This window comes from Aythya marila (assembly GCF_965140915.1).
Source record: "Aythya marila genome assembly, chromosome: 2".
NCBI lineage: Eukaryota > Metazoa > Chordata > Aves > Anseriformes > Anatidae > Aythya > Aythya marila.
This window is the reverse complement of record NC_139043.1, coordinates 66989394-67012587: the sequence shown is the minus strand read 5'-3', so window position 1 is coordinate 67012587 and position 23194 is coordinate 66989394. Positions and strand designations below refer to the sequence as shown.

The window sequence follows — 23194 nt, the reverse complement described above, 5'->3', positions numbered from 1 at the left end:
ACATTTGGGACAGGTGTATACGCAGAGACCATCCTGCCCCATCAGACTTCTCATTTGTGTGCAGAGCTTGGGCAAGAACAGTGTTGTGTGTCCAAGGGTATGTAGGGTTTTAGTATTTTCACCTAGGCAACCTCAGCCTTTGGTCTGAAAATCAATTTTTTATCTGCTGAGTTAGAATTATATTTGTATTTTGGCAGTACATGAAAACAAAGTCTTGACAAACAGATATCAGTTATCCTTGCTTGAGCAATAACATTTATTGCACGAAGATGGAGAAGCTTTTGTCTTCTTGTTGCAAAAGATTGCTATATTGACATGACATAAACTGGAAAATTGAATGCAATATGGGAGGAATTTTGCTTTCATTTGAAGGACAACACAGCCAAAAGCCAAGTTACAGTTATGAGGCTTTAAAAGCAGGTGGTAAAATACTCTTGGCTTTTTTATATGGTACTCTATTTACTATTTATGGCAACTATCCAGAATTACTGTCTTAGGCCTGGGAATCCTGCTATTTATTTTTTTTTTGTTAACTTGTATTGTCACAGTTTATGAAGCCCCCACATAAAGCTTTGGTACAACTGAATTCATTTAAAAAAAAATGGGGAGGAGGGGAGGAATCTGTGCTCTAACAAGTTTCTGAGCAGTATAGAAAAAATACAGATAAAGAGACAGTGAGGAGCAGATCATGCCCTCTGTTTATTAGCCTTTTCTTTGCAAAGAGTCATGAAATCATAAATCCAACTCCTTGTGTTGCAAGGTGGTGGGTTTTGTTCTGTAACTATGAAGTCTTTGAGGCCTCAGAAACCATCTCTGTTAGATGGTGTGGGAGGCATAAAAATAAACATTTTCTGGTCACTTTTGCCACCCAGATTACCACAATGCTTTGAGGGTTGTTTCATTGCTTCAGGATGGCAAGCACCTGTAAGTTGTGGGGTAGGGAAGTGTATTCTTGATTCTTCTGTAATTGACAACCAAGTCAGGGCTGTGGTGGTTACTGCTTCTTCCTGCCCAATTTACAGTAGAGATGGGAGAATCCTTCTACTGCTCAGAGGTAAAAGCTTGGCACAACATTTGTGGTCTGTTGGTAAGGGATGCTGCAAACTGGTTCCTTTATTAATTTAGCAAATGTAATTCTGAAGTATTTAGAAAAGAAAAAGAGGAGGAAGGACTTGTTACAACTTCTGATATTCAATCTGCTGTTACTGAAGAAACAGAAATGCTCCTCTTCTTTTCCCTTGCATGAAGAATTCTATTTCTGCCTTATATTTCTATAAACTGGTGTAAAAAAATCATAATTACAGTGTACTAAACTCTTTTACACCATGTTGAGCTTAAAATAATATTGAATCCATATTTTTTTTTAGCTAGCAATGAAAAAACTATTAAGAATAACACTTAACATACAATCAATTCAATTCCTACAAATGTTTCTAAAGAATAATGGTGTTTCAGAGCCATAAATAAATGGAAACAATAACCTGCACTGTGCTGTAATTTCTGTACTACCAAGAATTTAAATTCAAGGAAAAAATGTTAATTTTCTTTCCTCTAATCATTAAATCAGAGCTACAAAAATGGGTAAGGGGACAGGTTCAAAAATGTTTTGAGATCTTCTTTCCCATATAATATAGGAAAAATAGGAAAATAACTACTGAGTTCTGCCACTTTTGCATCTTCTTTCATTCTCCGTCTTTAGAGAAAGTGTTTTCCCAGCTTACTTTTAAAGTATCTATCTGTATATAGACATTTTATACCATTTCAGTAACAGGGTCACTGGAGCATTTTTCATACGGAGACTACATGCAGAAACACAATTTTCTCAAGCATTTACTGGCATAAATTCAAGAAATGACCAACTTTCTAAGAAGTTACATAGTTACATGAACTGATTCTATAAATATGCAGTATGTCTGAGGTCCTCAGGTTATACAGTAATGGGTATTATAGAAATAAATATCGATTATCATTCACCAAGGGAATGTTTTAGATTAAATAGATTTAAAAAAGAAAGAAGAAAAAAAAAACTCCAGCAGAAACTAATTTTGTTAAATGGGTTTTATCTTTTGGAGAAAAGCCAGTTTACTGTATAATTGCTGATAAACTTCTTTTTGATCTACAGCAAGACGTAACTACTTTGAGCAAGTCATTATTTTCTCTTGTTGCTGTTAATTTAGGAGCTGCAAATACACAGAGGTCTGTTTCCTAGTGTTTCAAAATAGGGGTACTGTACCAACTGGATGCAGCCATAAATAATTAAACTTTTCCTGTTATTACAAGAAGAGTCTGCCATGTGGCTATGTATGGCATGATCTAGGGACATAATACTTTTGAAAGGATAACTTCTGAAGTCCAGGTTGACTGTGAAGTCAGTCTCAGTCTGGCCTATGCTAATGAACTCTAAAGCAGAATTTAGCACAGAATGTCTCACACTAAAATATTTTTTGACATTTTTACAGTAGTAAGACCTTGCTGTGGGAGGACACCTTGGCATTGTGCTGTCTCCGTGCTCCTTTTTCAGTGCTACTATGAGCCATAGGGAGAGCCTGGCTCTTGCTGCAGGTTTGAACTTATGTGAGCAGGGAACATATATGCCCTTTATTCCTTCACAGAAGTGGTGATGCATGTGCCAGCATTTATGTGGTGAGCACAATCTTGTATGTTCCCCATTCTGTTCTGGATATCAGCACAGCTAAATCATGGCAGCAGTTGGGACACTTTACCAATCTGGTTAAAGCCTTGCAGCAGGTATGGTAACTGCAGCCTGTGGGCCTGGAGCTGGTGGCTTGTTTCAGTGTCTACAGCCTGTAAGCAAAAGACATTTTCCAGCTTCTGTGTAAAAGCTAGCATCTAAACTGTGACTTACTGCGCCAACTGTTTTTCCAGAGCCAATTCGTAAATGCTTTATATGTCAACTTTAGCTGGGAAGCCATAGCCCTTCTCACTGTTGTAATGTTATCTTCCAAAAAGCCAACAAAAATACAGCTTTGATATGTTTCTCTAGATGCCTAGATGCCACTGCATGTGAGGTATTATCATGAAAACTACATTATCACAGTAATTCAGGGGCCTTTGGGCATCTGATGTTGCCAATTGCCTTCACTTCTTGCTATGTAATTGCCTTCACTTCTTGCTATGTAATTTATCACTGATGTGGCCTACCCTGCTAAAACACGCCCTTTGTGGGCAGAGGCAAAGCTAATATACTTTCAAAGTGTATTTGAATTGCTTCAATAAATCACAGCTGTCACTATGAGCAGTTCTATCACTTGCCAGCACAATATGGTATCTGCATACTTCATAGTCTTGATACTGTGGTGGGCTTTTATTTGTGTAAATTGTAATGCATCATAACTTATTTTATCAAATGAATTTGAGTGGCCCTGAATTCTTTCCTTTTTTTTTTTTTTTAATGGAAACTTTGCATTACCTTATAAAGAAAACAGCATTTTTATGGGAAGTTTTATAATTACAACCATTATCTCTTTATTATTAATTTGCCTTAAGAACACTTGTAGACTGTTTTTAATTCAGTTAATTTTTATTCTTGTATAGAGTTCAGTGCAGCAGGGAGAGCTTTGTTTTGTGGCTTGTGTACATTTCTCCTCCCACTTGGCCACGTAGCAGGAAGAACATTCACACAGAGATCCAGGGATGTGGTCTCTGCAGTGAGTAGAACAGTGGGGAAGTGCAGGAACCTTCCTGCTTCATGGAGCTTATTTGCTATCTGTGTAGAATACCCACCATGCTAATCAATTGTCTGAGATTTAAAAAAAAATTACAATAAAAGAGCTTCCTCAAATCCAGAAAGTGGTTGCAGATAAGCTTTCCTACCTGAACACTGTAGAATAGTGAAATGGGGAAGTTGCAGGTAGTTAATTATGCCCAAAGCAGCATTAATTCCTTCATCTGGGAATCTTTTTGAATCAGAAAGGATCAGGGAGTGTGAGCAGCAGAAGGATTGCTGGAGCTGCGATGTGGTGCCCTAGCTCGGGCATGGTCTGGAGAGAGGGAACATTGTGCCTCAGCATCCAGACATGCTCTCCTGGGCAAGACCAGGTGTGTTTGTGCCATCTGCCTGCTCTCCCTGTCCCAGGCTGATAGGTGGGATGCTCCGATCCACCTGCTTGGCCTCCCTACCACACAGGTTCCGGTAATGTCAGTGTAAGCTCTGGACATATTCAAGCTCATCTAGCATTTTCTTCTCCTGCCAAAGTGGTAGGTATGAGTGTCACTTATATCTGGTGCAGGACCTTGTTGCTCTTCGGAAGCTCCTTGCAACAAGATCTCCATAGCTCTTTTTGTCTCAGGGATGTTCTAGCATTAAATATGATGTTTCCAGGACAGGTAATCAAACATCTTCTCTTCATGGACATGCCTAAAATGCCAGTGAAGCTTTATGAAACAATTTGCCATGGCAGCTCCTATGGATGGGGGGGGAGGGGAAGGGGTTGCTTTCTGCTTTCTCATAATTGATGTGGTAGCTCATTTCAGAATATGAAAAAAAGGTCTATAAAGTAGTCAGTGTTTATAATTTAAAAAGTTATTTATTGGCTGCAGATATATTTGTGAAAATGTGAATATTAATCTGCTTTTTAGTGTGAATAAGTTATGCTGATTGTTTGAAATTGAACAGTGGTGCTACTGTAAAGAAACTCTGTAGCTGTAGATTGAATAGCTGGTAAGGAGTAGTCTGAAAATGAGTTACATTTGTCCTTTTCCAATTACAGACATTAGTGTTTATTCTCCAGGTTTATACACAGAATGAGAGCAAGTTACTTAAGAACATTCTGCAGATGTGTTTACAGATTCTGTGATTTTCTCTTTTCAAAAATTTTTGCTACACAGACATTTTCTGCAGATTGGATAGGCACATCAGCTATCACTTCAGAAATACATACTGTAAATCTAAGGTGCAGAAACATTTCTGTCAGCTACTTTGTCTGCTTTGTGGTTTGACTTTGAGCAGCCATGTGAGAAGTATATGAAACCAGTTAGCCCATTCACATCACATAAGGAGGAGACAAATATTTTAGCCTAAAGTAGACTTCAGTGATGGTGCTGCATTAATTTTGGTCATTGCTTGTACGGGAATGTATATATATCTCTACCCATATTTATAGATCATTTCATAGGATCAGGGCAACTGATGATGGAGTACAACAATAATTCTGGTTAGAAAGTACTAATATACCTGCTATTCCCATAGAAGACCTCTCTCCCATGTCAGCTAAATCTCAGGAGCTGGCAGTTGCCTCTTGGTAAACATTGGAAAGCTTTTGCAAAAACCTTTCCAGGTTAATTTCAAAATGCACATTTTTATAATTTTGCTGCCCCCAACATTTTGCAGAAGCCTTTTTTCTAAGACTAGTGCTCAGACAGATGAATCTTACTGCAGACTCTTCCTTGCCTTCTTGCCAATATTGGCAGTCTTTGGGCTCTGGGAATTCAGCCCTGTCCTTGCAGGTGCTCCTGGGGGACACACACCTGTTTTGGACCAAAGTAGGGTTCCTCAGCCAAATAAAAATTTTGCAAAGTTCTGCATGCATCTCCTAGCAAATTCAGTACTCAAAGGTCTTTTCATATTATATGTTATATCGGAGATCAGTTATTTTTCCACTGACTTTATCTAATATCTATATAGCACTTTTCAGAACTGTTGGACATCAGAATGTCTCATGAAGAATTATTCCCTTAAAACCTTATTCTACAGACAATACACAGAAAGAAGTAATGCACTTAAGTTGTATTGTAACCTAAACAAGCAAAAAACTATCAATATTTATGATATATGCAAGAAAAAGTGCTGTTACTGCCTCATAAGCCCACCTTGACCACACAGCTAGGTTATCTTCAGTATTTATGCTGAGCTGAAGGCTCTGTATGTTTATAGTCTTTGTGTTTTTTCCATAGCTCTGAACATTTAGCATCGATTGCAATTACAGACCTTGCAAACAAGTCACCGATGCTCCATGGCAGCTTTGCCCCAGTGATTTTTGACAGCAGACGTCTCCCCAGAGAGGTCTACAGCAGACGAAGGAGAAATATTCCAGAGACTTTTCTACATCTAAATTCTGTTATGCTTGCTTTCTTTTGGTAATGAAAGTAAATTTTGCATACTTTAAAATTGCACAATTGGAGATATCTTGAGGGGAGATATGGGGCTCAGAGCTGATCCTATGGGTTTCACAACATTTTTGCTTGGTGGATTGGCCTTCTCAAGCAGTTGCATTTGTTGGGTTAACCAAAATACTCTTTTGCAATGGTACTGCTGGACCATTTATAGCAGGAGTTATCCAACTGTCTAATGAGCTCTGCAGTAAAAGGTGGAGACAAGGGTCATATCTATTAATTTCCTTGTTATTCAGAGAAGTTGTCCTCAGGTGTTGATCCTTACATTTTCAGAAGTGCCACTAAACCTATTTTAGAGAAGAAAAAAGTAGGAGTCTACATACACCGTGCATTCTCTCCTTTTTTTCTATTAACATTGTTCATGTTGTTCTGACCACCCAACACAAAAATTGACAGTATGTTTTCCTGTGATATGGCGATAGGCATGCTCTGCAGATTTAACTGCCTGACCAGCTTTAAATTGCTTGTGGACTTCTGGACAATTAAACTGTTTTGTTTCTTTTCCTTATTTAAAAACAAAACAAAAAAAACAAAACAAAAAAAAAACAGTTTTTGAAGTCTTGGAAATTGTTAATGTTGTATTAGGAATGTCAAAAAACAGCCCGGTTTTAGTGCAGATGTCCAATGTATTGCTTTCATACATATGGCAGAACTGGAATAGGTGTTTACATTTATACAGTGATACAGAATGGACTTCATGCATAGAAGAGTGATAGAAGACATGCACGTGTACTTTATCTTGTACTTCAAGGGGTAAAGAGAACAATGAAAATAGAGAGTCTTAATGATAACATTTGCTTTATTAGAAAATCCCTGACCCAGTCTGCTTATAAGCTCTTCTGAATTAAGCAGGAAAAACAGGAAAAATGGACTGGGATCTACTAGTAAACTAGAGGAGTTTGCTTGCAAGGTATGGATGACTGGGATCACTGTGCATGTGCCTATATGCCAGGTAGGTTGGATTCCTTCCTAGCTGCAATTTATTATTTGCCAATATCTCTTAGTACATAGGTAATGCTTATTCCAATGGCACTTTCATATATGTGCATATATGTTCATAGGGCCACATGGATACAGGCTCAGTCTCATCTTCCCCTGCCTTTCAGTTTCTGGATTAAGCAGTGGCTCTGCAAAAGGAGAGTTGAGAAATTATTTGATTTCTTGTCTTGTAGAACTAGATTTTATTGGAATGGGGCTTCTTTTTCCTTTGATTGTTACCCACCTGGTCAAGTTTCTCATCAGCCTTTTAAAAGATGCTAATACACTGTTAATAAACATTTTGGTATCTCTCTCATTGGAGGTTTCTTCCTTCAAGGAGCTGAGTTCCCTGGCCTCAGTCCAGAAGCATTCTTAAGCTCTGAAATCAAGAAATCCGCTCACATGCTTACAAGTTAAGCAAATGCTTAAGGGCTCTGCTGTACAGGGGCCAGTGTAATCACCATATTACATGTGAGTGCTCCTAATATGGTGCAAAGCCAGTTATAGTTCATTGCTAACCTCAGTAGTCTTTGGATTATGTTCTGCATGAGAGCACTTGGAAGAGATGAGAATTTTGCAGTTGAATCCATATGGGTAAGCATATGTTCCATCGAAGCTGTGTTGGCTTCAGTATCATCGATGGATCCGTTTGCATCTAGCTGGAGGATGTAGTCCATAATTTCCTGTGCCCTTATGTTATAGGTAAACAAACACAGTGATTTGATGCATTAACCTGTATGAGTATGTCGAAGCAGAGGGGAGCAAGAGATGTACCTTTGTTACAGAAAATATTTCTAGTTAGAGGCAGGTTTATGAAAGCTCCCCTTGACGTTGAGCTGAAATGCCCAGCTTATGAGGATGAAAGCATAGAATCTTAGGGAGCATTTAGGGTGTTAGCAGTGCCTCATCCAGTTCAGCCCTCAATAAAACACAGCACAGTATAGTAGGCTGTGCATCACCAGTATGCTGCAGACTTTCTCCAGCACACAGGCTGTAGGCAGGAGTCTGTACCTGAAGCTATGTGGAAGCAAAGTGGCAGAACCAACACGATGAAATGGACATTTATCTCCATGACCACTGGTGAGCGGCATCTTGCCTGCGCTTGGGATGTGGCTTTAAGCACCTGTGCTTTCTAATGCAGTGCACACAGATATTTTTATTTTTTGTGCATTTTCCAGGACAGCTTTATGAAGTTCTGCCTGAGGCTTGCAGTTTTTCTCTGGGCAAATTTATTCTCCTGGGCATTCATTTTTAGGTCTCCAGCTGTCTTTTCTATGTAGAAACACACAATCTTCAGTGCAGGGACTAGAGTTATACCTTGAAGTTTCACCATGGCTGGCATGGTGGAGGTTCACCCTGGGCTTATAGTTGTAGATATTCCAGCAATACTGAGAGCTAAGCTATAGATCATGGAAAATCAACAGTTTGCTTAGGCCTACTCATACTTATCTGGGGGCAATCCAGAAAATCAAACTGATGTAATGCAGGGATAAACCTGCTGAAATTCAGTGAATCTGTGGGCTCACAGCTTGCATGGATGCATTAGACCTTTTTTCAAATCTGATCCTGCTGCTTTTGTATTTGGGAAATCACCTCACATTGCTTGGGTGGCTAGATGTCCCATTGCACAAAGTTCTTAATGATTTACTAACAAAAGCAATGGGTGGGCATTTGCAAATAGTAGTTAGAATATGGCCAGGAACTGCTTTATATACCAGAAGGCAAAGACAGAAACATATATAAAGGGTTTGCTACACAGGGTACTGTTAATCTCATGAGCTACACTGACTGTATATAGTGCCTGCAGCCCTGCTGTATATGCAGAGGCTTAAACACCTCCTGCTTTGCTTTGCAACAGCACAAAGAGCAGCTGTGCCAGTCAATTCCCCTCACCCAGCTGATGGTTTGTGGCTCGGGTGTTTATTGTTATCTTCCTACATCCTGAGCGCTGTCAATCACATCTGTAGATGGTTTTGGCTGGAAATAGAGCTGCAGGTGTCCTTGGAAAGACCAGGTGAAGAAATCATTCAGATGTGATCAGACAAAGAAAAATGTCTCCAGTAGATGTTGAATTCAACTGTTTTCATCATTTATAAAAAGGCTCCTGGGCAGCCTTGTGCTGGGCAGCTGCATCAAGCAATCTGGAGCTATCACCAGCCTTGCATCCCACCAGTAAAGCAGGTTAGGTTTAGTTAGTTATCAGAGCTTTGAGCAAATAGACTGTTAATATTCATTCTGTTTGTTTCTGCTGATACAGATACATAATATATATATATAATAAGTAGATATGTGTATGTATATACCAAGAGTAAAGTTGGTGCTAGTGTGTTGTTTGTTTTTATAAGGGCTTGAATGCTTTTATAAGGGCCAAGTGTAAGGTCATATCAGATTCAGTGTTTATATTCCTGCCCTGAACTAAAGGAAGTTACCATTTCACATGAAAAATACCCACATGTGAAAATCGTAATTGAAAACTTTATAACAAAGGTTACATTTTGCAACTCTGCAGGATACAGTTTTTTGGGTAGACAGATGAGTGAAGATCAGTTTTTTCTTGCAGTTTTCAGTCACAGCTATTGTATTGGTTCTTTTTCAGAAAATAATGTAAAATAGATAATTTTATATGTAATTTCCTCCTAGTTCACTTTAAATCTTAGCTTCAAAGTAAGTTTAGTTTTTCTGCAAGAGCGTATGAACACTTATATTAATAATGTTATGATCAGTGTCTCTGAATTCAGCAAAGTCCTGAATACAGTGTTCTGTAGTCATTTTACATGAAGACCCTCTTTAATGCATTGCTGGCAAGGGCATCTCTCTAGGTGGCACTTTTTAGTGTGAGTTAAGACTTACAGCATGTCATATATTAAAGAAATGCGGCTATTAAATGTTAATGGGCTTTTACATTGGTGTTAGTTATATATTAGCTCTTAATTGTGCTTATGTTATAAATTAGTTATTGAAAAATCGTGTAAGGAGGAAGTGCAACAGACTGCATCTGTATAGCAACTCATGGCCACAGTAAGGGCTGTGACTAAACTTGCATGTTTTTTAAGCAGCAAAGCTCTTAAGAGAAACCCAGAAAGTCTCTACAAAGATGTATTGGCCTGCCTGTGTGTCTGTTAGCTCTCATTAATGTCAGCAGGATTGGCAGGCAGGGGCTAAGGCCAGAGGAATTGAACCTGGCTCTTCCATAGAGCTCTCCAGGACCTTCTTGATGTCACTAGCACTGCGTAGCAGCCCATAGCACATTCCTTCAATGGCTGGGCTTCACACATCTCAAAATGATGTTTTCCTGGTCCTACAGTAACTTCCCTCCCTTCAGGCTTTGGGCATCTACACTCTTCCAGGGTAAACCCTTGCTCATTGTGCTGGCCAAAGGAAAGCTCTTTCCAAAGCCCATTTCCCAAAGGCTGTTGAGTCTGTTCATGCAACTCAGTGGATTAATTTGGTTAAACAGCATAAAATGTTTTCCTCCTCTCTATATGTCACCTGTGTCGTTTGCTGGATAAGTGACTTTTTTTTTTTTTTTTTTTTTTTTGGTGTCCAATAAAATTCAGAAGCCTCAGATTACCAAAACAGCTGCACATGCTTTGTCTGAGTTAATGCATTTAGCTTAGGCTCCAGGCTCTGGGTAAGCGCCAAGATCCTGGATCAGCTGCTTAACCAGAATTATGCTGCTGTAATGGAGCCCTGCATTATTGTGTTGCAATTATTTTGGCTTGGAGCTGGCTGTTCCCTCTATATTTTTACTGGAGTAAGATAAAAGGATTTTGTCTTAAAAATAGGTTTTTCTTTTCTGAGTCTTACAGAAGCTTTGAGTTTCATACCATGTCCAATAGAGGTGCACATCCATTTATCTTCAGATTTATCTTCAAGGAGAAGAAAAAATATTTTTTGTAATAATTTTTGAAAAAACAGAAACAGTGCTAAAGGGCTTCAAACATGAAAGAAAAGTACATTGAAAAGAGAATAAAAGAAGTGATTAAAGGGCCATGTAATAACATGGTATTAGGTTCTCAGCAAGAACAGGTTTATTTTCAGCATCAAGCCACTTAGCAGTAGCATGTTGTGCTTAAAGATCTATAATTTAGAAATCCTTTGTGTAGAGAAGCAAAAGAATAGATCCAGATTTTAAACAGAACTAACATGTTTCTGCAACCTTAAATCTATATTTGTATCTATTCAAGCTCCTTTTGATGGCTATTAATATGTATTTCTAGTCAAAATACAGCTCTCCCAGGTTCTTCAGTTGATCATGAAAAGTAAACTGAATACAGCCATTTATCTTTGAACTGTTCAACTGTGCCCTTCTTGATGTTCTTGTTAATAATGCCAGATCTCCTAGGAGTTCTCTCAAGCAATTTTATCACATAAGCTTTTTGTTTGACCTCACCTGCTGTTCCCCTGGAAAAATGATTGGGGGTGTTTTGGGGGGAAGTGCCAGCCTGCCTTAATTAAAATTTTGGTCTCAGAAGATGTTACAGTTTGTGATTGCATTAGGTATATAATGACAGTATTTAACCATCTCTCTTATTTGTCTGGGCTTTCTGACATAGTAGCGAGGTCACAGGGTTTTAAATTTTTTAGACGTGGAAAAGTAACTGATGGGCGAGTGTGCATCTCCAAGTGATTCATAAAACGTCTTTCATTATATCCATGATTTGCATGTTAGCCCTGAAGGTAGTTGCTTGGATGATGAGTGGAGAAGGGTCTAAATAACAGTTCAGTGATCTCTTTGAAAACATTTTTTCCTCCATGGGACAGTAAGCATGCATATAAATGGGTTTTAAAAGTTGATGTCTTCCCTTGTCTCCAGCAATTAGAATTTGGTTTCACAGAAAAAGGGTAAAAGAAAATGTTGTGGACGTTTCTTTTGTGCTGACGTATAAGAAGCTCTAAATATCATGTGATGTGCAGTGCTAACTTTTATCATCTCACATGGATAGAATCTGGAAGGCCATAACAGGAGGCCTTCTACCACTAAGATGGGCCTAATGGTTTTATACAGTTACTATTCTTGAAGAAAAATCTCTGCACAAAGCAATCTCTCCTAGTTTTGGTATAAATGTACTGCATTCCAGTTTACAGGGGACAAGCAGAGTTAAAAATAGACTTGTGAGACCCTGATCTTGCAAATCGCTTGAACTGGGAGTGTTTGCTTAACTATGGGATGCATTATTCGCCTGATGTTGGGGTTTTGTTAGCTGCTGGGAAGTTCCCCTGTTTGGCTGTGGTATCTGGAGTAGCACATGAAACCATACTTTGGATGCTCTGTGCTTTGGGTTTCTTAGAGGTTCTGAGGTTCCAAAGCAAGTAAAACCAGGATTTCAAATAGACTTTGAAGAAGAATACATGAAGAGTATCCTCTTCAAGGATGGACAATTCAGCTAAATAAGGCAGTCCCTGCTCTAGCAGTGGGATGTGGCTAGCCATAGGGGGGATTTTCAGAGCCATTACACACCAAATATTTTCTTTTGTGTCTGGGTATTTTCATCTGCAGTTTTAAACAAGTCCAACAAATGGGTTATTCTGAAATAATGTAAAATTGCAGCCAATTTCTAAATTTGGTTTATTCTTCTGAAGATGGAACAGTTTAAATATCATGTTTTGCACTGTTGATTTTGTAGAACAGAGAACTTTGTAAGCCAGAGAGAGGAAGAGCAGGGGGAATGAGCTGTCTTAGCACCAGTGTTTTTCTTCCTTCTTTTGTGATAATAAAGACTTGCTGTCTTATATCTCTGATGCATACATCTTTCTAATCTCCCTAATGCAGCCAGATATGGTCCTTTCTCTGTGGGTCTGCCAGTAATGTGGGTGTTAATCTGGTACCAGTTTCAGGAAGCATGAATGTACTCTTAGCAAAGCTACGGCTAATTTAGGAACCAGGGAGCTACAATTCTGGCAGCAATTATGTACTAAGAAAATAAATTCAAAATCCTGCAGTTTTATAACCCTAGCTCTGTAGAGAATTATACAAGTCACTGTCAATCTAATCAGATTAGAAATATTTATCCTGTTGCGTTTTTGATGAATGTAACTGGAGTGCCATTAGCTAAAAATTGTTTTTGATCTTGCACAACTTGAAAGAATCAATGTGATTAGTTTTCTTTTTTGAAAACAAAACTAGCATAATACCATGTGCTTTCCCCTGCAAACTATGCTGCTGGAATGGGATGTGCTTTTGCCTTAAACAAGAGCAACCAAAACTGTAAGTCACTCACTTGAGAAGGCTTCTGCTGGGACAGAAGCTCTGTGCCCGCAGAGTGCAGCGGGTGGTGTGAGGAGAGGAGCATGTGCTGCTGTAGTTATTGGTATGTGTGCTTTTTTGTGTGTTTTAAGCCACCTTGCACCTCCAAGTTAGCTTAAGACTCCTTTATTTCAGGCATAGGTGTTCTTGTTTTTCCTTTGTGTATGCGTGAAAATGAAATAATTGCATGGTCTTCAGTTTTCAGGGGAAGAGGACAGATTTTTATCATTAAGCTACTATGTATTTGTTCTTCCAGCTCATGTGGTATCCAGTTTATGCCCATAAAGTATCTGAGATGCCTTCAAGGGGAACACGAAGCCTAAATATCTTACTAAGTCAAGACATTTTTATGTGTAGTGCAGAAAGAAAGCAGACACTGTAGGGGTGGATTGATCAACTGCAGCAGATTTGGTTTACAGCATGTCTTAGGTTTCAGCTGCAAGCTTTAGCGACAAAATCGTTTACAAAATTTTTTGGATTCCATCTGCACAAGAAGCAGTTTAAATCATCAGACTTGTATAGAAAATAACACACCGGCAGGGAGAAATTAATTAACGTGTCTTCTGTGGGAGTCTTCCAAACTGCAGACACCTAGGGGTTGTGAGGCTGAAAACAAATTCAGCTTAATTTTATAGCAGTGTTTTCAGTGAGACTTCCAGTCTACTGTGTGTGTGAAACTGGTCAACTGATGAAAAACTACATAATTGGGGTAGGGGGAAGACTTCCTCAGCAGCCACCCAGATCTAATGCATAACGTGCAGACATGAGAAGCCAGCCAGAGCTCAATGCTTCTCTAGAGCCAGTGGCATATGGGGAGATTTTGTAGCTGGTTCATGTGGGAGGTGAAACATCTGGTTGCAGTGCAGATGTGAGGCCAAGAGTGTCAGCAGGAGATACTGACAGACCCCCCATAGTACAGGGGGCTTTGTTCTGACTGATAGAAATCCCTTGCCTCAAATTCCAGCTTTCAGTTGTGCTGGGAAAGGATTTCAGCATCCACCTTACCTTCTTCCCTTGTATTTTACAGATAACTTTTAGGGACTGTTTGAGAATCAAAGGGTTCTTTGTGCCAAGATAGTGTTTGATCTTGCCGAACTGCTTGCTTCATTTTTTTTCTTCCTTTCAGCTTTGCAAGTACTTTGGGATGGACCAACTCAGAACTTTTGGCAAATAAGTGAGTTGCCAAAAACTTTACCAAATTTACTGATGTGTGCATGACGGCATTGTAGTTTTATGAAGACATTTTTTCTTTGACAGGTATTCTATTCTCACAGGTATTCTAAGTTTCTATGATTATAGGACAAAAACTACATCCCACCCATACCTTATTTTAAAAAGTAAGGGAAAACAGACTGGCAAAATTGTGGAAATTGATATCAATCAGATTCTGCAGCTTGTAAAACTTAGTGATTGTTTCTCCAGTGGGGTGAAACAACCTAAAATATTCCACAAATAACCCTTAGGTAGCCACCAGGTGAGTTCTCTGCATATGGAGTCAACCTGGTGTCAGTGCCAGTACTTGATCAAAGGAAAAGAGACTGGGAAGAGGAACCCCTCTCACACATGGATACTTAGTGCTTTTCAGCAGAAGACTAGAAAATTATTAAGAGCTAACTGTCTAATGTTTTTCAGAAGTATTTCAAGCCTGGATCATGTAATTCACTGTTCTGAATAATACTGGACTAAGAGCACACTCTAATCACACCTTTATTCCCAGAAGTTCTTATTAAGCTGATGAATATCTTCTAGCAAGCTGTCTATCCTCATTTTGGAGATTTCAGGTGACAGCAAGTGTGCTTCATCTCTAGGTAAAATGCCCCCTTGCTAATTATAGACTCTGGTGAAACTTTGCACTTTATTTCTAATCTGGATGTTTCTAAGTTTATCTTCCAACGATGTAACTTTTTCTTCACTCTGTTCAAGAACCATCTACTAGTAGCTACGTTTTTATCTTTTGAATTAATGGAGTGGAATGAGTTCATCAGGTGTCACAGGAAGAGGTGCACTTTCTGACCTCAGATCAGTTTTCTCACTCTCTTCTCCCAGTTTTGAGGAGTCTTGTGTGAATGTGAGCACCTGTGGCAAGTGCAGCCCTTGGGACTGGGTCACCCTTCTGCAGGAGGAGACATAGGGCAGAGGTGCTGGATTGAGAAAGGCACTGCAGTACTTGTGGAGTGGGCACGAGCACGGCCAGATTTGTGCAGCATTGCATCCAGCCCATTAGCCCTGCTGAGATCTGTCTTTTGAATTTCTTTTGGTCTCAGGTTGCCATGCTGCTGCAGTGTGTTGTGAAAATGTGCATTTTGGTTGTGTCCCAAGTTTGCAGGTGACCACTGTTTGGCTTCTCAGAGAACTACACTAAAGGGAGAATATTAGCCTTCAAATCACTTCACAGTAAAACCTCTGTAAATTTATGTGATTGCATCGGATGAGCTTAGATGCAAAGAACCTGTTAGATGCAAGTGGTGAGGGCAGAGTAATATTTGTGGTTCAGGAAGTTGTGCCAGACCAAATTCTTATCATCCCAAGTGCTGATTGAGTGTCAGCACTCCAGGTAAAAAGCCTACTACAAAGCTATCTTGTTAATATATGCTTCAAATCTAAAATGAGCAATGAAACAATCCCTGCAAGCATGGATGTGCTGTTCATGAAGGGCATGTGCTGAAGCCAGCAGATCAACACGCCTGCCTTAATTACAGCTCTGAGTGACACTACTAGACCCAGTAACATCGAGACCACTGCGTTTTATCTTTTAAGCTCCACAGCCTCATTAAGAAATTAAAACATTTGTGGGTGTTTCATGTAGTGTTTCTCCCTCTGGGATGTTTAAGGTAGCTGACTGTCAACATGGTGATGCAAGCTATAAAGGTTCAGAGAATTACCTTGATGTTATGACAGCCTCTTCCATTTAGATTGTGATCCAAGGCTCATTTTTCCTCTGAGGCATTCATTGAAATTCTGTGCACAATTTGTTCCTCTGGTTATTTAACAATGTCTCTTATGTTTTCCCCGATTTAAAAAAAATAATAAAAAAATCCTTCTTTGTAGCAGAGATAACATAGAGCAGGATGGTATAATTGCAGTAAAGAGGCCCTGGAGCTTGCAGTAATAGGATGGTTCATCTGATGTGTTACTGCCATTAGAAAATATATATGTTCTCAGGGGACAACAAAGAAACTTTTAAGGATTACACTTCATGTAGTATGAAAGCTAATGAGCAAAAGAGCAACTATGAAGAAATTTATTGCTGCAGAACGGTGCCACTTCCTGTTTTCACTTATTTCCTGATACCTGTGTAGCTCCAAAATATCCATCTCTGCCCAGTGATGCATGGCTTTGCATGCACTGCAGTCAATTCCCAAGCTTTTTGAGAACACTATTATTTTCATTTCATTGAAAAATAAATAGCATGTCAAAAGCATGGCAGAGCTGAGTTCAGGATTGAAACTGCTGTGTGTACAAAATAGTGTTGGGAAAATAGCACTCTCTGATGGTCTGTGCCCTTGGGAAAAAAAAAAAATAAATTGCTAGAATGATACAGTTTCATAAGCATTGCTGAAAGCTTGATATATCAAGCCTATCAGTTATGAGGAGTTTCAGTTTGCCCATCTTCATTCTTTCCCTGGACAGTGTGCAAAAACATGAAGACATTAACACACAGTAAACACTGAAGGATCTGTTTTAAACGTTATGTGGCATGCAGAGTCAAAGTTGCACAGTTTTGGCTGTGGAAGTGGAAAATTCAAAGCAGATGGTTTCTGATATTAACAACTTCTTGTACAAATGGATTGCCACATAGACTGCAAGTTCTTGCTGCTTGCTTTTGTGCTGGAACAGAAGCCATCTAGCATAAAAGACTTGTCAACTTTTTTGTTGTTGTTTTTTCTACAGCATTTTCCTCATGCTTCTTGTAGAGCTTGTTGCAGATAAAGGAATTTGTTCACCTCTTCTTATTCTGTACCACTCTGCACTATTGGAGTGTATCTTTGTACATTATTGGGTTATGGTCAGTACATGAACTTGCATCTTCCTTCATATATTTAACATCATAAAGGGTCAGACTTTGCTGTCAGAGAAGTGGCTTCATTTGAGTTGTAGAGCCTTGAAGGGAAAAGTGGATTTTGAGCAACCACATCTGGAGTTCTCCAGCAAGGTCTGACATCCATAAATTCTTTATATTAGGCTACTAATAGGGTACTAATCATAAAAAAATGTCCGAGAGTATTAAATGAGGGACAGATGACAGCCACCATCTTTGCAAGGATGCAGGAGAGCAGTAACCTTAAACTCACCTGTTTCCACCCACAGTTCAAGGGAGCTATTGGTCAACAGACTACAGTAGCTTCTTCTGAATCATAGAAATGACAACTTCCCCTAAAGGCAAAGAAGAGTCAGGAGACAATGCAGTCAGATTCTTACACTAATATCTCTCTGCTACTATCTACTCATATTGGAAGTGCGTCAGAATACATCTGAAGCACTTTCTCTGCTTGTATTGAGGTCCCACTGTGTGGTCAAAGCATTGCAAAGTGCTTGGAAAGGGAGTGGGAAAGAGGTCTTCAGATTGCCCAGGGAGTAAGCAGGACTCTGCATGTTAGGACAGGGGTGAGGCGTGCACATGCCTTATGGACAGAAGAAAGTCCTTGAAGAGTAATGGGATTGTTAAAATAATATTACATATCCTAGTGAACCTCAGCACTTAAACCTTTTTAACACTTTTTTCTGTCCTGCACCTGAAATGCAGTATGATTGTACTATCTGTGTTTGCCTGATTTCACCCATTCGTTTTGACAGGGCAGAGGTGCAAGTCAATGTAATGCCCCGATGAGGTGATGCTTACGTGTTCAGCATAAGGGTAGACACCCAGTCATTTTCACAACATGTTTCTGTTTGATAGTTATGTCTGCCCTGAGCAATAAATATATCATATTGGTGAATATGAACACAAAGCTAAGGCGAAGACACAGCTGTATGTTTGAACATGCAGCAGAGTATCAGCAGTAGCCTGATTAAAATAATGGTAATGCAATTACATTGAGCAATGACAGCTGGGCTTCTCTCTTGTTTACCCTGATGGTGTCTACTGTCTGCTTCTGCATAGCACCAGTTGCTGCCCTGTGCCAGTGCATCACAGTCTAGTACAGTGAGCACAGATCCAAAATTTGGTAGCATTCCCCAGCTTCACATCACTGAAGATTCCACAGTCCGCCATCAATCCCTCATTCATTGCTATACCTGGACTTACGTTGACAAACATAAGTGATATGAAATTAATTATCTTCTGCAGCTTCCACTGTCAGTTGACTCTTTTCTGCTTAAATTTCCAGTCTTGTGAATACCAGAATAGTAGCGTTACATTTCTTTACCTCTTCCTTTCTCCCCCATTCTCCCTATAACTTGTATACAGGAGCAGAAGAGGACTTGCAATTTTACTATTGCTGTATAAGCCTTCTGTAAACTCAGTTACAGCACTTCTGATGTTGGTAATTTTTGTGACTAAAAAATATGCTGACTCTGTGTTTGTGCATAGGAAAAGAACAAATTTGAATGTATGGTAATCTGGTGCATTTGGGAGATGTTTGTTGCTATATTCCAGCCAAGTTAATCACTCATGGATTTTTTATTATTTTTTATTTATTTATTTTGCTCAGTTGACAGGAGACATTAATCTCATATCTGTGGAAATGGCATCTTTAGTGTCAAAAGTGTTCAGATATACTCAAATATTCTCTGGCATCAGAAAAGATTTTGAAGGAGAGCTATCAGTTCAGGATAGACTGGCAGGAACAGAGACATTGGTAACTTTTTCTTATACAATGAAGAAATACACAGGTGATGTTTTCCAATTTGTGAAGTATATTGAACTGTGTACTGTATTCATGAATATAAATTGAGCAGACATGACATATATTTTTCATATAAAAATAACACAGCATTGTTGCTTCTGATAATTCTCCTTTGCCTGAAATATGCTTATTCTGAGAACATCACTACAAAGTTAATAGTGCACTGCATAACTACATATGAAATATACGAGTGCTAGAGAACAGAGAATGTCTTAAGGAGGAATTATTCACGTATTTGCAGTGATTGTGACTGGATGCATTTTTCAAGGACAGGATCTTTCTACATCTTCCTTTCCTTTTCAATTTTTTTTCTGCAAAATCCTTCATCTCTAAATATTAGCTTCACCCAGCCAACCCACGTCCATCTTGTAAGGCTGTTTCTTAGGCCAGATCGCATTGCTGCTGAGCAGCACTTTGTTTCCCATCTACTTTTCTGCTTCATTAGCGGCTTTGCCCTCCAGATCATACAGACTTTGCCCAGTTAGTCCTAGAGGAGTCAGATCATACAGACTTTGCTCAGTTAGTCCTAGAGGAGTCAGAAAACCAGCAATGTTGTGGTGACTGAACACAGAGCCAACAACAAGTTGAAGCCAAAGCATCAGCTTTTCATCCCTGTGCAGCCACTTGCAAGTTCCTCTTGTGCCAAATGTGAAACAGTACGGTAGAATGCGACCCTTAATATGTTCTAATCATATATATATATAAATAAAAACTGGCAAGGAGGAGCCAGTGTGTATATAGATACTGTTCTTGATTAAATCAAGCCATCTTTGTTTACATCATGATAGGGGGGTGCGTTGCAAGAAAGGTAAGAGAGATGGAGGTGCTTTGTGAGGCACAACTCTGAAGATCAGAAAAGTGATGGGTTAGATTGTGAATACTGGTGTCCTTGAAATTGGCAGGGTTTTTGCCTCTGGAAATACCTCGAAGCCAGTGGCACTTTGTGTTTGTTCAGGGCCTTAAACCATGGACTGAAGTCAAATGTCCCTCAAGGTGGTATCTTCTGCAGGGTTGAAGAACACGAGGAAGGTGTGCTGCCTGCTCATATCAGCCTGCCAGGGCTGCCAGCCAACATGTTTATTCCCTTTAGATTTTTATTTCTATCAGTGCTTCCGTAGAAATAGAACTCCTTTTTGACTGATGTGGGGAGAAATACTGGGATCATTTGCCATTAGTGAGAACAGTTTTAATTTTGTCTGTAAAAGCGACAGTGTACTTGAAGGTGGCTTTCTTCTTGCAGGTTACCAGCCTGTCCTGGCAAACCAGCAGCAAGGGTTCCAGGGTCTTGTGGGAATGCAGCAGCCTCCCCAAAGCCAGAGCCTGATGAATAATCAACAGGGAAATCAGGTGCAAGGCATGATGGTGCAGTATCCAACCATGTCGTCTTATCAGGTACTTAGAAGCTGTAAAGACTGCTTTTCTTCTTTGTAAAGTGCTTAATTGAATTAAGTTTTCATGTCACAGAATGGTCTTTATTACTTCATTAGGGCAGTATGTGACAGGAGGCCTCTTGATAAATACCATTCTCAGTCAAATTGGTTTCTCTGCTTCCTGTTTATGTATTCTTACTACTCCCGATTTTCATTCTGAATTGGGAATACATTAAATGAACTACTAGTTGCAGCCTACAGTACCAGAGAAAGTTCAGAAAGCATGAAGGAATTATACTTCATGTGAAGAAAATGAATTAAATAAATAAATAAGATACTTTTTTTTTCCTTCCCAGTTCTATGTTGTTTTCTGTAATTAAGTTAAAGGCTTTACCTGGTCCAGTTAAAAATTAGTCATGCATGAAGGTTTATGCCGGTGCCCTCTGAGAGAGGATCTCACCACGTCTTCTAAAACAAACTGTAGCCAGAGGGATACTTGTTTTACTGGACTTAGGGGAGAGGGAAGGAAGTGGCTTGTGTTTTACCAGGTCTGTAAGCTACCCAAAAGTCTGTATTTTCCCAACTTGATACCTGGATTCTGTGAAATATGACAAAAGCTTGAGGCCACCTATGAGGTGGTCTGTGCTTATGTTTCCTGTTGTGGTCCCTCTGGAAATTTAAGAAACAGTGATATTAGCTCCTTTCAATAGTTTACACTGATTGAGCAGCCATCCTTTGATTCATCCTTTCCATCGCCTTCTTTGAAAACACCACAGTAACCTGGATGGAAATGGGTGGGCTCGTGGGCATAATTTTCTCCTTAAGTCTTCAGATTTACTATATGGAAAACGTGTTTTAAAGTTAATGATCAAGTTAAAGGCCTAGACCTTTTAGATGGTCTTAAATATACCAGGGTTGAGTCTTCTGTATTATAAGAATATTTGTTTTGCATTATTATTAATGTAAGAATATGATCTTGGAAATTCACATTCAGCTAGATCATGACAGAACCACTTACTAGTCCCTGGAGCACAGTGACTTATTTTTAACAAATCTCTAGTCAAAAAAAGATCCTCAGCCATTAAAATAGTTTTGAGCAGCAGAAAATAACAAATTTTGTCTAGGCATGTCATATTACTGAATTCAGTAGAAGGAAAATAGGAATACTTGGGACTTATTTTAATTTATTTACTAATTATTTTTTCTACATATTTCTCTACATCTGTCTAGGTGCCAATGACCCAGGGTTCTCAAGGATTGCCACAGCAATCATATCAACAACCAATCATGCTACCTAATCAATCAGGTCAAGGAACACTTACAGCCACTGGAATGCCTGTTTACTGTAATGTCATACCTCCTGCCCCACAGAACAATCTACGGTTGATTGCCCCACACTGCCCCTCCAATAACGTTCCAGTTATTTCTGCCAGCTGCAGGACAAACTGTGCGAGCATTAACAATGCAGGGTGGCAGGTCAAGTACTGACACTGGCTTAGAGTGGATATACAAGGATAGTGGTGCATTATTTGACAAATAACTCATGGCCTTCAAATGAAGAAGAACACAACAGGATAATCAGTTGAGGACATAAGTACTGACTATGCCCAAGTGATTTGCTGCTGGAAAAAATCTGTAAAAAATAAAATAAATTTTGGAAAAAAAAATGTTTGCTGGTTAATGGTGCATATTCTTGTCATGTCTGCTAGGTATGCCTTTATAGCTTAGCTAGTGACATGAATTCATTGAGGTAAGATTTTTTCCTACCACTGAACACCACTGTGTAGATTGTAATATCCCTGATTCGGATTAGTTTTGTACTTTGTGTTGAGTTTGTGAAGCTAAAAGTATTTAAAAATATAATAAAATCACATTGTACCAAAGCTGTAATGGAAATGAAAACAAACAAACAAACAAAAAAGAAAACAAAATGAAAAAAAAAATACTGAATGGAAAGAATAATTTATACACACAATAGAGTTTTTTATGGATATATACTGTATTGTAGTGCTTAATCACAATAAAGCTATTTGACCTCATGGAGTAAGGTCATGTTTCTACCAGCTGCTTGGCCTCCTCTTTGTTCCTGAGCAAACTTCCCTTTGGTTCTTGTCTGGTTTCAGATGAAGCTAAGGGAGAGATGATGTTCAATGAGCTTGTGGGTGTTTGGGGAAAAGGCTGGATGTCTAACACACAATACCATAATAGCTAAGGCCATTCAGAAATATTAGCATAGACACCCAGAAAGAGTTCAGTGAATGAGGTGCCAGATTATCTTAAACTAAGTTTGTGCGTTTCCAGTCCCCAAGATCACTAATGTCACAAACATCGTTTGCTACAGCTACTAACTTATATTTTTTCAAGAGGTCATACACCCCCTCATGTCTGGTAGAATCTCGTCTGTTGGCTGGAAGCTCAGTTCCTTCTGGTGTGGCAGTCACAGTGCCCAACAATTCTTTTGCTCTGTGGAGAGAGATGCTCTCCCCAGTTATTGCTACTGCAGCTATAAAGACATTTTGAAACAAAAGGGTGACAGCTCAAGAAAATGGTCCAGCAAGTTCCAGTGTGGATGAATTAGGGTTTATTTGCTCTTAAAACATGCGGAACAGTGGTTTGTCTAA

General features: G+C 39.2%; 1 protein-coding gene across 11 annotated transcripts in view; it reads left to right on the top strand.

The window, feature by feature from the left end:
* The window catches only part of ARPP21 (cAMP regulated phosphoprotein 21), a 207028-nt gene extending 184487 nt beyond the window's left edge, over nucleotides 1-22541 (top strand). For 10 of the 11 annotated variants that reach the window (XM_082754978.1, XM_082754976.1, XM_082754985.1 and 7 more), the window contains 2 exons: nucleotides 20444-20595; nucleotides 21804-22541. In XM_082754978.1, coding sequence (XP_082611104.1) covers nucleotides 20444-20595; nucleotides 21804-22061 — 410 coding nt within the window. In that variant the 3' untranslated portion in view covers nucleotides 22062-22541. The remainder of the gene's footprint in view (nucleotides 1-20443; nucleotides 20596-21803) is intronic. The other variant, XM_082754977.1, reaches the window with a different exon arrangement.
* The last annotated feature ends 653 nt before the right edge of the window (nucleotides 22542-23194 follow it).